Source organism: Epinephelus fuscoguttatus, linkage group LG3 (genome assembly GCF_011397635.1).
Source record: "Epinephelus fuscoguttatus linkage group LG3, E.fuscoguttatus.final_Chr_v1".
Classification (NCBI taxonomy): Eukaryota; Metazoa; Chordata; class Actinopteri; order Perciformes; family Serranidae; genus Epinephelus; species Epinephelus fuscoguttatus.
In genome coordinates this window covers 21,923,424-21,936,994 of record NC_064754.1, presented here as the reverse complement: position 1 = coordinate 21,936,994, position 13,571 = coordinate 21,923,424, and the positions used below count along the sequence as shown (strand labels likewise).

Here is a 13,571-nt window from a genome sequence, read left to right as displayed (position 1 = left end):
CCCGGGATCTGTCTGTGCACCTGCCTGTTGTGAGTCATCCTTAAAGAGCTTTGAATGGTACTATGGTTCTACAGGAAGACAATGATGAAACCTTTATTGCTTTATCATGGCAGCAACGGCAGGTTGCTTAAACCAACAAATTAAAAAAAAAAACAACAAACTATAATAAAACACCAAGGACATAAACTCAGGGTATCTACACTAGGCTACTCACAATCTCTGGTCACGGCCTTTTGTTGATTTAAATCTGTTGACTATCAATACATTTAATGCTGAGTGTTGATGTAATGAAGGAGCTATAAATAAAACATTCAGTCATCAGTTTTTAAGATAATGAATTTGCTGCTTCAGCCATGAAAACGCTGCTCAACTGTGGTAAGCAGCGAGAATAAGAGACACAGCACTTGATTCACAAACTGCAGTGTGTGATAAAAAAACAATTGAAAAAAAAAAAATTAAAATACTGTATTGTTGCATGATTTTTATGTCCAGCTTGATAATCCCAGCTGAACCTTGTTGCTTATTTCCCCAGCAGCCTGTACTGTGGTCTTTAAACAATGAGGACACACTTCACAGTTTATCTCTTGATACTTAAAGGAACGGTCATGCCAGTAATTATATCTTGTGAAATAGGAGTTGTGAGAAATGATCATGTCGAACATTTAAAGCCAGTGTGACAGGTTTGCCTTTTACCTACCATTTCAGTCAGTTCCCTTGAAAGATATCTTGATGGTCTCTTGATTGGGACACCACTTCCATCAATACTCATTAGCTTGTCGTTATGATACTGTATGATTTATGGCTCTTCACACCCAATACCACATCTGAAGGAGCTCAAGGTTCATCTGTGCTGTCAGTTATAAGCTGGTGAATTGTTGGACCCATCACAGTTTGGTGCATCTCCACCACTTGGAGGAAAATGGACATGGAGAAGGGTCGTCGCCGGTCCAAGGGTATGAGCACCCTGGAAAAGTGTTTGATATTTCTCTTTGTGGCCATGACCTGCGCCTGCATCGGCCTTGTGGTTGTCTACTTCACTGAGAAAGCAGACTCTGATAAACATATAGAAGGTGAGTGTGTATGCTTCATAAATGCATTGTATACTATTTCAAAAATGTCTCAGAGGCGAAATACTTTACAACTTTTCAGTGCATAGTTCTTCTCAGATAAGATAAAGCAATAGTCCTTTTATGGCAGTGTTGTAATGGTTAACATTTCACAAGAAGAGGCAGAAAAAAGTCTGTTATTTAAGGTTTCACTGCCTTATTCACATCTTTGTATCAAGACATACAATGTGGTGAACATTTCAGTAGCTGTGAGGAAATACAAAAAGACAGCGACAGTGTCTAAAATCAGATTGTCACTGCATCAGTGACTGAGCAGCACTAAAACCTGTGTTGTCAAAATGCCACCACTTTAGTCTGAAATGTCTCAAAAATTATTAGATGGATTGCCATGAAATTTTCATCATCCCAGAAGGATTTATTGGACTGATGTAAATGTGGAAGTGCCAAAAACTGCAGTTCCTCAAATGGCCACTTGAGGCCAGCTCCAAAACAGACACACCCCATAGACACCCATGTTAAAATGTCCAACTTTACAGCAGAAATAAATATGTTTACAGCCTGGTACAAAAAAATATTTCGGACTCTGTAGCTCATTTCCCTGTTCTTGACAACTGACCAGGGGGTAATTTTTTATATAACTCACCAATTTACATTTTAATAAGGCTTGAAGTTATGCCTGATTAAGGGCATGGCTGCTTTGAGTGACAGGCTCCACAGTCTATCGTCCCTTTTACACCGCCAATTTAGGGCAGGAATATTGCTCTGTTATGCCGCCTCACCATTCTGTATATAAGGTACGATCGCAGACTGGGGGGACAGAGTGGTCTTGCTGTATTTAAAGGACAGCCTGCAAGACGGGATCATGAGCAGCATGGGTGTGAAATTTTGACAACGTGTTATGATTTGTAGATCACGTAGATTTAAAAAGTAGCTGTTAGCAGTTAGCGGCTATCTCAAAGAAGAAGAACAGCAGCTGTAAATGTCCAAAAATTGGAAAAACAATGAGATTTGGGAGCTCCTACCCTCCGAGCAGAGAGTGAGACCAGCCACCATATAACAGGGACAGTAAATTATTGTTATTGCCATGCTAATGCCATTGTCTTTTAGAAAGCGCTGATGACGTGTATGTTTTATGTCACACTAGAGGCTGACCCTGTTGTATTGCATGTCAAGTCCCTCACGCCTCTTTTGATTCTGATTCTGTAATCACACACACAGTGGAATGATGCCAGCAACATTTGGTTCTGTGTAAACATGCAAAGGAGGCATAAAGAAGGGACTTTGTGGTGAGCTTATAGCACGATCTCTGTGTAAAAAAGGGCTTAAAAGACAGATCCACCACTCACTTCTCCATAGCTCCACCCTCTTGCCCAAATATAGTCACTTCTGGTTTCAATAATCCAAGAGGCACAAACCAGTACAGTCTATAGCCCTATTCATACAGGACTATCTGGGAACGTCATGTGATTTGTTTTTTATCATACTCAGATATGTAATGATGATTGCTGGCTAATACGTATGTTGATGTAGTCCAGTATCAAGTCTCTGTTTAATCATGTAACAAGACAATACGATTTACACTGTAGCAGCTAGTTCTCTCAAAGCTGACAAGGTGGGGACATCTGTAAGTGGATGTAACATAAAAGCATCAGTAAGACACACTGTCGGTAAATATACGCCTAAAACTTTGTTTGTGAACACTAGGCTGTCATAATAGTGTGCACTAGGACACATGGTAGCTACCTTACACTACTGGTCAGCATGTTAGCTTTGTTAGCATGCTGATCTTAGCCTGTAGCTCACAGGACCACCAGCGTGGTTGTAGACTCTTGCTGTAAGATTTTTTTCAAATGTCCTGTAATTTGAAATGTTCCACAACCTTTTCAGCAGCAAATATGAGACCAGGATTTCTGGCAGAAAATCAATTGGAGTAATACAACTTGTCAGAGAATACTTGGTGGTAATTTGTTGTGATGTGAAAGATGTGAGTTAGGATTGTTCCAAGCTGTTTTCAGCCTGCAGGAAAAAAATATGTTGGACATGATTAACATTTCCTCAGTGAGATGTATTTTCCTGTCCTCCTCCTCTCTTTCCTGCAAAAAAAGGTAGATTGCTACAAGTATTTTTTTCCATGCCTGACCCCTTGAACTGTCCTGCTGATTTCATAGTAACAAATAGTAACAAAGTAGTTACCTCCTCCTCCACTCCTCCTTCAGCTCTCTGCAATTCCCTTTGTCATTTTAGAAACCTACTATTTATTCTGATATTAGGCTGGAAAGAGGCTCCTTCTGTGTTAATGGTTTTGTGAGAGCGGACACGTTTCTGCTGCCTTGTTTTGTCTTTGGAAACTGAAGCGAGAGAATTGTTTTGGTTTGCATGACAGGAGTAAAGTGGTGAAATGAATATCAGCTGTACCAATTTGCTTTTAGCATCACAGCCTTTCTACACACCTAAATAAAAGAGAGGCGCACATGTTAGCTGATAGAACATGCAATGAGGAGTGAGGACACTGGTGCCACTTATTTTATTCATTCACTATTTCAGTCTATCTTCATGAAATACATTAAAAGGATCATTGCCCCCAAAACGAGACGGCTTGTTTTACATAACAGAACAACAAGGTGATTATGTTGACAGTTATGTTCCGCCTAAATGACAAAATATATTCCAGTTGTTTTGTTGTTTTAAGCACAGCTGAGCTCCAGACTCCCAAACAGAAGCGGCTGCAACCACAAGGGAGAGCGTGCTGCTGCTGTGGATGATGACATACTGTATAATCAATGCTGTTACCAAGGCATCTCAATTGATTTTAATTTTTTCCCTGCAGATGCCATAAGGTGTTGTTTTAGTTAGTAGAATTTCATGGTAAACATCTTACCTCTGCACCTGCTATGGTGTTGTTTGTATAACAACACATCAAATTGATGTTTTTAGCCATGCAAATTTCAATTTGTCCAAATACCTGCAAACCTAATGACATTCCTGTCAGCTTCAGTGGTCTATTTAGTGCTAATTAGTACATGTTAGCATGCATCCCCATTTCTAGATTTTCCATTAAAGACAAACATACCAGGAAGACAGTGTAACAGTTTAAGGACATGGCTAATTGCACAAAAAAAAAACAATGAATTGGGGGAGGGTTACACTGTTTCTGTTTAACACATAGTGTGACCATAAGAACGCAAGCATGCACACGATCCTACATCAAGACATGATTTCCTTCAACATATAACATTACTTTACAGAGACGGACAAGATGGTTGAGACCAGGAGTGAATATTATGTGTCAATAAAATGACATTGTATTACAAAGAAAGGAGGGCATGAGGTTGTGAGTCCAGAAACGGCCTGATTGTAGCCATGCTTACAAGGTTCAGAAAGTCATTTATTTAAGTTAAAACAACTGGCCTTTCTAACTTTCCAGTTCATAAGTTGCTAATGCTAATCAATCATGCTAATGCTCAAGTTTTTGTGCAGATGTAAGCGTTGGATGCCCAGGAAGCATGTAGCTAGACATAGACATAGAGTGCACACCATAGAATGGTGTGCAAAAGGGACCCCACCTTCCCACAACCATACCAGCATCAGCCTCAAAGGGTTTGATCTATTTTTTAAGGTCTAGTGGGGGTATGTTATGTGCAGTATTTTCAGTTGTATTACCCAGAGTCTTTTTTTTTAACTTTAATTTTATTACTTATTTACAATTTGTTGTAAACATATTGAAACAAAACAGAACTAGAGTCTCACTGAGGTAAATTATATATAGGGAATTACAGTACTCATCCTAGTGTTTACCTGAAACCCATGTTTGCCATGACCATCAAGAGATTTAGGTGGTGTCTCTGGGCCTTGAATTCAGTCCATTTGGTCAATTTTTCCGTGAATTCTGATTTTTGGAGTCTCAGTAAATGAGTCTTTCCATGTCATATATCTCCTCAACAATGTCTTTCCAATCACTTAGAAAATGAGAATCTTTTTGTGCCATTTCCTGGTAATAGTCGTCTTCTATGTTGCTCCCAAAAGGATTTTGATTAAGTATTGATCCTTACGTTGAACAGTTTCTCTTGTCAGGTTGCTTAGGTATAAAACCTCCCATCTGTTCAGTATGGCATATCCCAATATTACAGTACCTTCAGTTCAGTCCATAAATCATTCCAGTATTAGTGTATTACCCAGAGTGTTACACGTGTGGACAGTGATACAGAGTTCCTCTAAATTCTGTTGGGTATTAAAAACTCAGATCTCTGAGTGAGATACCCAGGTCTTGCTCCCATTGCGTTAGTTCATGCAGGACACGGAAGTCATACACCCCAGCTGTAACCAGCTGATTGGATCATTGCTTCTAATCAGTCACGCACCAATCACAACCTATTCTCATAACAAGGCGGTCCATTTAAATATGGCTTCCTACTCACTGATCCTGGCTACGCTAATGCTGCCACACACACACTGCTGCTGGCAAAGCTTTACCTCCTCCACCCAGCTTCCACCTTTCTAATTCAGAGTCCTAACATGGCTTAAAGGTTAAAAGGGTATTTTATGTCTTGCTTTGGCCCCACTCTTGTACACCCTGGGGGGTTCTCTGCATTGTGCTTCCTGTTTTGGTTTAGCATGCTGCTTGTCTGATCCAGGGAGCATCTTAAGAGTGGAGCCATCAGCCCCAAATATAACTCTATTTGTAGTTGTTGCAGTAAATGGTTAAATCTATGACGAGAGTGCTCCTGACTGATTTTTATTAAGGGAGGAGAGGTTTATGTATACCTGAAAGTCTTCCCTTTTCATTTACAAGTTTTTTTGGGGCTGTTATCCAGATATTGATGGCAACCTATATAGGTAACTTTTGATGTTATTTTTGTGATAATAGCTTTTACCTGCAAATAACAAGAGAGGTGATTCATTCAGGCTGAATTTTGTTACCATTTTGCAAGATGTAATTATGGTATTGTCCTTCACAATCTGACCTACTGTCAGATTTATGTTACGTCCTTGCAAAAGTCAGTCAACGGGTTGCCACCTGCTGAAATAAGCAGATTAATTGTTCGGCTAAATTAAAAGTTAGCATGCTAATGTGAGAAACTAAGACAGTGGCCATGGTATATTTCAAACCTGCTAAACATCAGCATGGTAGCCTTGTCATAATGAGCTTGTTAGCATTTTGATGTGAGCATTTAACTTGCAAGTACAGCCTCACAGAGTTTGAGTTTGAGCTGCAAGAAAATAATCTCTTTTATATAAAATTAAATAATAAAATAAACTCTAAACAGAAATTGTAGAATCCTCAACCTGACCTGGTGGTACTGACTTAGCAGCAGTAACAGCAATAGAAAAGTTTTGAGTTTCCTAAGCACTTTTCTCAAAGAGTTCATGCAGGGTAGAAGCTGTTTAACTGTAAAATAGGGTTTATGTTGCTGTATTTAAAAAAATACACAACACAGTAAGAAGCTTCCTCCGTTGTCACACATTTCCAGGACCCGAATCAGGGTGTGGTGGTCCTCAGGAGCTGTCTGGAGACTCGGGCACTTTCACCAGCTTTAACTACCCCAATAGTTACGACAATGGCAAGAGCTGCACCTGGGACATCACCGTGGACGCAGACAAGGTGATCAACATCACTGCTCTCACAAACCTCCATCAATAACAGTCCCCTTTAGACTGTCGTAAACTCTTCATGCAAGATAAAAATGTACAATCAGTCAGCAGATGACTGATGAGCTACATTCACTGTAAATATTTTTCAAGGAGAAGGAGGGGATTTTTCTGTAATGGCCCAAAATTATTTTTCTCTCGAGCACATTCATCTTCTTTATAAGACAATGCTGATCAAAACAGTTCACTCATGTCTCTATTTCAGACAGACAGGGTCTTTTATGGTGTTTGTGCCTGTGTGTCTAATCAGTGGAGTTTGTCACTGTTGGGGAAACTGTCTTATGTGAGGCCAAGCAGTGGAGGACAGCTCGGATGAATGCAGTGGCAGCGTCACGGACAGATGGCTGCCTTGTCTCCTTCATTCTCCTCAGCTCTCCTCCCCACACCCACAGGAGCAAACTAAAATCCTTGATCTTTCTCTGTTTGCATGGCTGCCTCCCTGCCCGCCCGATGCAGTGGCTGCTTTTGTCTCTTTATGTCTCCATCTTCCCTCTGCTTTCTTTCAGCACACATAGACATACATACAGAGGCACACCCTCGAGTACATGTAGTCACACAGACACACACTTATATTTCACACTGAGCTCCTCTCGCCTCTCCTGTCAGCAGCCAGACTTCTCAGATTTAAAAAAGATGGATGAAACACCTCTGCATGTTTCTGTTGCAGGTGATCCAACTGTGGTTTGAAGAGTTTGCTTTGGAGGAAACCCAGCTCTGCACGTCAGACTTCATCACACTGCGAGACTCTCTGGGAACCATTGGTAAAATCTCGCCTGTCCAACCTGAGGGGGAAAAGAGGGGATAGATAGATAGATAGATAGATAGACAGATAGATAGATAGATAGATAGATGGGCATGAACACACCAGCTCTTTCAGCCTGCAGTGGCAGCTTTGATGTCATGCCCAAATCAGCCCATCCATCCATGGGCAGACTCAGCTAGTGAGCCACACAGTCCTGCTGGTCCACTGCACACTGCTCTACTTACAATAACACTCCGCTGGTTCTCCATCCCGGCTGCAGAGTTTAAAGCAGCGTATTGGGCTCACACACATCTTTGGTTTCAATTTTGATCACGGATCATGTATTTTGTGCTCTCTGTCAGTTACTTAGAGGCGAGTTAACCAGGCTGGGGCACAGGCTCAAGTAAGAGGAGCACATTTCAAAAATAAAATAAATAGCTCTGTGTGTTTTTGTCCTTTGTGGTCATTTTGTGTGTTGCTGTGGTCATTTTGTGTCTTGTGATCATTTTGTGTCTTGTTGTGGTCATTTTGTATCTTGTTGGGGTCATTTTATGTCTCATGTGGTCATTTTGTGTCTTGTGATCATTTTGTGTCTTGTTGTGGTCATTTTGTATCTTGTTGGGGTCATTTTATGTCTCATGTGGTCTTTTTGTTTGTTGCTATGGTCATTTTGTGTCTTTGTGCTCATTTTATGCCTCATGTGGTCGTTTTGTGTCTTGTTATGGTCATTTTGTGTCTCTTACAGGACATTTTGTGTTTCAGTGTGGTTATTTTGTGAATTTTTGTGCTCATTTTGTATCTTGTTGTGATCATTTGTTTTTCATTGTGGTCATTTTGTGGTCGTTTCATGTCTCTTTGGGGTGAATTAGTGACTCATGATAATTTTTGTGTCTCGTAGTAATTTTGTGCATCTTTGTGGTCATTTTGTGTCTCGTTGTGGTCATATTGTGTCTTGTTGTGGTTATTTTGTGCATTTTTGTGCTCATTTTGCATCTTGTTGTGATCATTTGTGTTTCATTGTGGTCATTTTGTGCATCTTTGTTGTCATTTCGTGTCTCATTGTGGTCATTTTGTGTCTCCTTATTGTCATTTTGTATCTTGTTGTGGTCATTTAGCATGTCTTTGTCATCATTTTGTATCTCTTTTTGGTCATTTTGTGTATTGTGGTCATTTTGTATCTCACTATGGTCATTTTGTGTCTTTTTGTCGTCATTTTGTGGTTTGTGTTTTTCTTATACTAACAGCCTAACTACCTATCACCATCTCACTCTGGTCGGGGGGCATCAGGGGTGTCTAAACTAATTCCAGGGGAGTCTTGCCGCAACACTGAAATGAATAGCTCCATGATCTTTCTGTAGAGTTCCGTTTTGAAAATGAAAATGTCTGTCCATTGCATCATCAATAAAACTGCATAATTGTGCTGTGTCTCTAATATACATGATTTGTGTGGTGTTTGTAGGTAAATACTGTGGCTACACCAAACCAAAGCCGGTGGTGTCACTCACAAACCGCCTGACGGTTTACTTCGACACCAATGACAGAAAAACAGACCAAGGATTCAAGGCTCATTACAAAGCTGTGGCTCCAGCACTCGCGCCAGGTAGGAAGATGAGTGGAAATCCATTTCAGCAAGAAAATTGCCTTGGCTCTGACATAATGTTGGATGTCTGTCTTATAAGTATATAATTGACCTAGAAAGTAAATGTTATAGAAATGGATGCTAGATGAAGAGAGGGTTAGGGGAAGGGAAATGAAAAAGGGGGTGGGTAGGTGGGGATGGAGGGTATATTGCAGGTATCCTTGAGGTGCTTGTGGAGCTAAAGTGCCCTCCATCCCTGCTGACAGAAATAGCTGGAGCCGGTGGCTTTCTCCAAGGTGACCAGGGGGATCTGATGACCCCAAGCTTCCCACAGCAGAACTACCCGAATGGAGCACTATACCAGGTATGCACATACAGCAGGTACACAACAAGGAGAGACAATAAAAGCAAATGCGACAGCTACATGGTAACATATATTTAGGTTTGTTTTATTTACATCTGAGGAAACACTGCTGACCTTTATCTGAGGATGTTAGGCTGTAGCACATCATACTGTACAGTGTTCATTCGTCGACAGACTGGTAATGAATGTTAAACAGAATATACATTACCAGGAGCATTAGTGGAACTATTTTGTGACCAATACTTCCCTTAAAGCTGTTATAATTTATGTTTTTACATTACATTATTGATCCATGACTACACGTATATGAAAGTGGTCGATCGTAGAGGCAAAGAGAATTATCAGGGAATTATCACCTCACTCTGCTCACCTTAACAGATTATTTTAAATTCTTTTAGGTCATTGTTTTGGATTTTTTCTTTCTTTCTTTTTTTTTTAGTTATGAGTATTGAAAGTTTTACAGTTCTTTCCATTCCAGCCTTGTCTCACTCCCAGACCATCAAAATGTGCCACTTTGGCAGTGTCCCCAGCATCAGTGTAATAACGCCATTGGCAACTCGATTGTAAACCCATCCGTGTCATTATTAGACACTCTGAGAGACAGGCGTAGTTTAAAGATTGTGAAAGTGTGTGGGTGGGTCTGACAAACATTGGTTTTTGACCCAGGAGACATCAGTTGAGGCCTTTGTGAGACTCAAAGCTAGTTTGTAGCAACACACTAATGCCTTTCCAGTTGCGTTTGTGCCACTCAGAACTTGGTGTTTTATAGCGACATTTGTGATCTTTTCCTCAATATAACCAAGTAATTTTGTTGACTAAACTAAACTGCAGACCCCTCTTACCACAGAACCCCTCTGCGTCAAGATACAACTCAAAAGGCTGCCCCCAGCAGCAAAATATGCAGCCCGTGCTCATTCCAAAGTTGTCCAATACCGCCAATTTGTCAGTGATTTCAGTGTGAGACACCTGACGCCAAACACCACCTTTACAGTGTTATGATATGCTGCCAGTCGGCTGTATGGCACCTGCCGAGGGAGGGGTAGTGGATAGGACCAACAAACCCTGGACTTTCACCCAGGAGGATGGTGTTTACTTCCTGTAGAGCCAAACCTTACGTTTTGTTTTTTTTTTCTAAATCTAACCATGTGGTTTTGTTGACATCCCAGCATTGGTAATAGCATACCTGAACTTCAACAGCAGACACAGAAGGATACTTAGACATAGCAGTAACATGTAACATGACATGGGTTGAGAACATGTTGAAATATGACACGTAGGCAAGTAGGGATGAGATCGTGTTGCCAATTCTGCCAACATTGCATGAATGTTAGTGGTGCTGGTGACCAGATTTTTAAACTTAGACCCTGATTCAAGCCTTATGCTTATTTAAGCTAAGCTAATCGCCTCCCCTGCTTTATACTTAAAGGTATATTATGCAGGATTTCCTTAAAAATAATGTATAAACTTATACAAAAGCAGTTCCTCTCAATCATCCCTAATGACCCACTAGAAGTGTGCGGCAATGTATTTATCTGCAGAGACTCTGCCCTCTGCCTGTATTTCCTTTTTTTCTTTTGCTGTGTTCAGGATGTTTTTGGGCGTGTACCCCCACAGTGCACAGGTGAGGTCGAGACTTTATAAAAAGCACAGAAAACACAGCACAGAAAAAAAACGCAAATATAGTGAACAAGAGTAGATCCGGGGTTGATTACACTTTTGCTTTCACTGGCGATATTGTTTACTAATAATAACTGACAATTTCTGCATAGTATACCTTTAATATATAGACGTTAGTAGAAATTATTAATAGAAGAGGATAAGAAAAAATATTTGGGAGGCCTTTATAGGGTCATAAGAATTAGATTTATTTTAGCAAATTCTGTGTATTTCCTTATTTACAATATGTAAAGGAATTACATAATTTAATTGTTACTCTGAATCTCTGGATTGAAAGATTAGTCATTCAATTGTTTAAAAAAAGCAACACTGATTACAGCATTTTTTAATTTAATTTAATGGCTGCCATTTGTCTATCATTTGGATTGTGCCTTTAATAAAGTCCATTGATGAGGTCAGTTCAGGTTTAAGCTGACATTTATAAATCAATGCTAATTACATCTACTAATCACAAAAGAGGATCAGTTAGAGAGAGAAACAGATGAGTTATAGAGGTTTTTATATTTTTTCTACCAGAGAATTTAGTTGTGTGGATTGTGCAAATTTACTGCAACTCAATACTAAGAAGATGCCCTGAATATTAAATCATACCATATTACATTTACTATAGTGTTGTACACAGTGTTTTAGTATTGATTAGCTCGTGGTCCTAAACAAACCTAAAGATTTTAGATTAGCATTTCAAAGTAAATCCATTAGTTATGGATCTCAGCGCAGTTGTCCTGACAGCATTTGTGGTCTTGATCGATGATTAATGCATCTAATTAAATCAGAGTCAATTTTGATGTCAGGGTTTGCATGCTGGGTTTGGACGTGGAGTCATATGGTGTCATTTGGCTGTCATCATAATTTCATCTTTCTTTGCTTCAGCTTGACAGGTTGCCACCTGTCCAAACAAGAGCAGAGTCAATGATGAAATTAGTTATGAGTGAGAGTGTGTCAAAATGCAGCCCGTGTTGCAACGATGAGTTTTAAAAGGGATAATTGTTTGTATGCAGATACAAATAATATGTGTGTCTTTTGTTTCTGTGTTGGATCAGTGGAGGATCACGGTGCCTAAGGGTGAGAGGGTTCGACTGACATTTACTTCCTTTGACCTGGTCCCTGAGGCCTGTGGAGACTTTGTTCAGGTCTACGATGGCCACAAGGCCGGCTCTTCTTCATTCAGTAAGCATGATATGAGTATGCAGTGAGGATTACAGGAAAGGCCTCTGGGAATAATAAATATGATTAGTATGTTTGAGATTTGCAGAGGTTTTAGAATATACCACAATATTTTCACATATCAGTACAGATTATGTCAGAGCTGGGTGTGTGATTATAATGCAAAGAATTTCAGAACAGACTGTGGCCTTTGTTCTACATTAGCAATGTCAACTATGTGGGTCCATGAATAAAAGATGAGCTCAATTAAAAGTTTGAGAAGTTGTACAATGGACAGAGGGTCTGGAGTCTATTTTAAACTTAATGAATGTCTGCATGGACTCCATTGTTAAAGCAGCATTGATTAGTTGTAAATTGTCTGAATTAAAATTTGGGGATGTTGCTGTTATTGCACAAGCCTCTGTTGTTGTTATTCACTTTTTAACACTTGTAAAATTCATCGAAGGTAAATTCTGTGGGGGCAAGATGCCACAGCCAGTGGAGTCCAGTGGCAACACAATGGTGGTCCGCTTCAAATCAGACAACACTTTGACTTCTAAAGGATTCAGTGCGACTTACACCAAGTCCAGCCTTCCACCTGTCACACCCAGGCCCACCACACCCAAGCCCACCACACCCAGGCCCACCACACAAACCACTCAGCCTCCTACAACTTCTGGTAAGCATTCGCTGCAAACTTCTCTCTTCATTTTTTTTCTCTTGTACACTTAAAATAAACCTGTAAGCTGTAAGCCATATATCAGCAAGCCTACACTTCTCTGTCTTGGGATTTTATTTTCAATATACATCTGTTGCTTAAACCTAACCAGGTGTTTCTGTTACCTAAACCCAACCACGCGTTTCTGTTGCCTAACCCTAACCAGGTGTTCATTCATTCATTTTCTAACCGCTTTATCCTCTTGAGGGTCGCGGGGGGGCTGGAGCCTATCCCAGCTGACATCGGGCGAGAGGCAGGGTACACCCTGGACAGGTCGCTAGACTATCGCAGGGCTGACACATAGAGACAAACAACCACTCACGCTCACATTCACACCTACGGACAATTTAGAGTTATCAATTAACCTAGTCCCCAATCTGCATGTCTTTGGACTGTGGGAGGAAGCCGGATCGAACCAGCAACCCTCTTGCTGTGAGGCGAGAGTGCTAACCACCACACCACCGTGCCGCCCCTAACCAGGTGTTTTTGTTGCCTAAACCTAACCAGGTGTTTTTGTTGCCTAAACCTAACCAGGTGTTTTTGTTGCCTAAACCTAACCAGGTGTCTTTGTTGCTTAAACTAAACCAGGTGTTTTGCTGCTGGAACCTAACCATGTGTTTCTGTTGTCTACACCC

General features: G+C 40.5%; 1 protein-coding gene across 1 annotated transcript in view; it reads left to right on the top strand.

Moving 5' to 3' along the window:
* Positions 1-672: 672 nt before the first annotated feature.
* Positions 673-13,571, top strand: part of zgc:154142 (uncharacterized protein LOC555481 homolog) — a 33,571-nt gene continuing 20,672 nt past the window's right edge. The window contains exons 1-7 of the mRNA XM_049571303.1: positions 673-1,070; positions 6,536-6,666; positions 7,381-7,474; positions 8,915-9,055; positions 9,301-9,398; positions 12,116-12,242; positions 12,685-12,897. Coding sequence (XP_049427260.1) covers positions 920-1,070; positions 6,536-6,666; positions 7,381-7,474; positions 8,915-9,055; positions 9,301-9,398; positions 12,116-12,242; positions 12,685-12,897 — 955 coding nt within the window. The 5' untranslated portion in view covers positions 673-919. The remainder of the gene's footprint in view (positions 1,071-6,535; positions 6,667-7,380; positions 7,475-8,914; positions 9,056-9,300; positions 9,399-12,115; positions 12,243-12,684; positions 12,898-13,571) is intronic.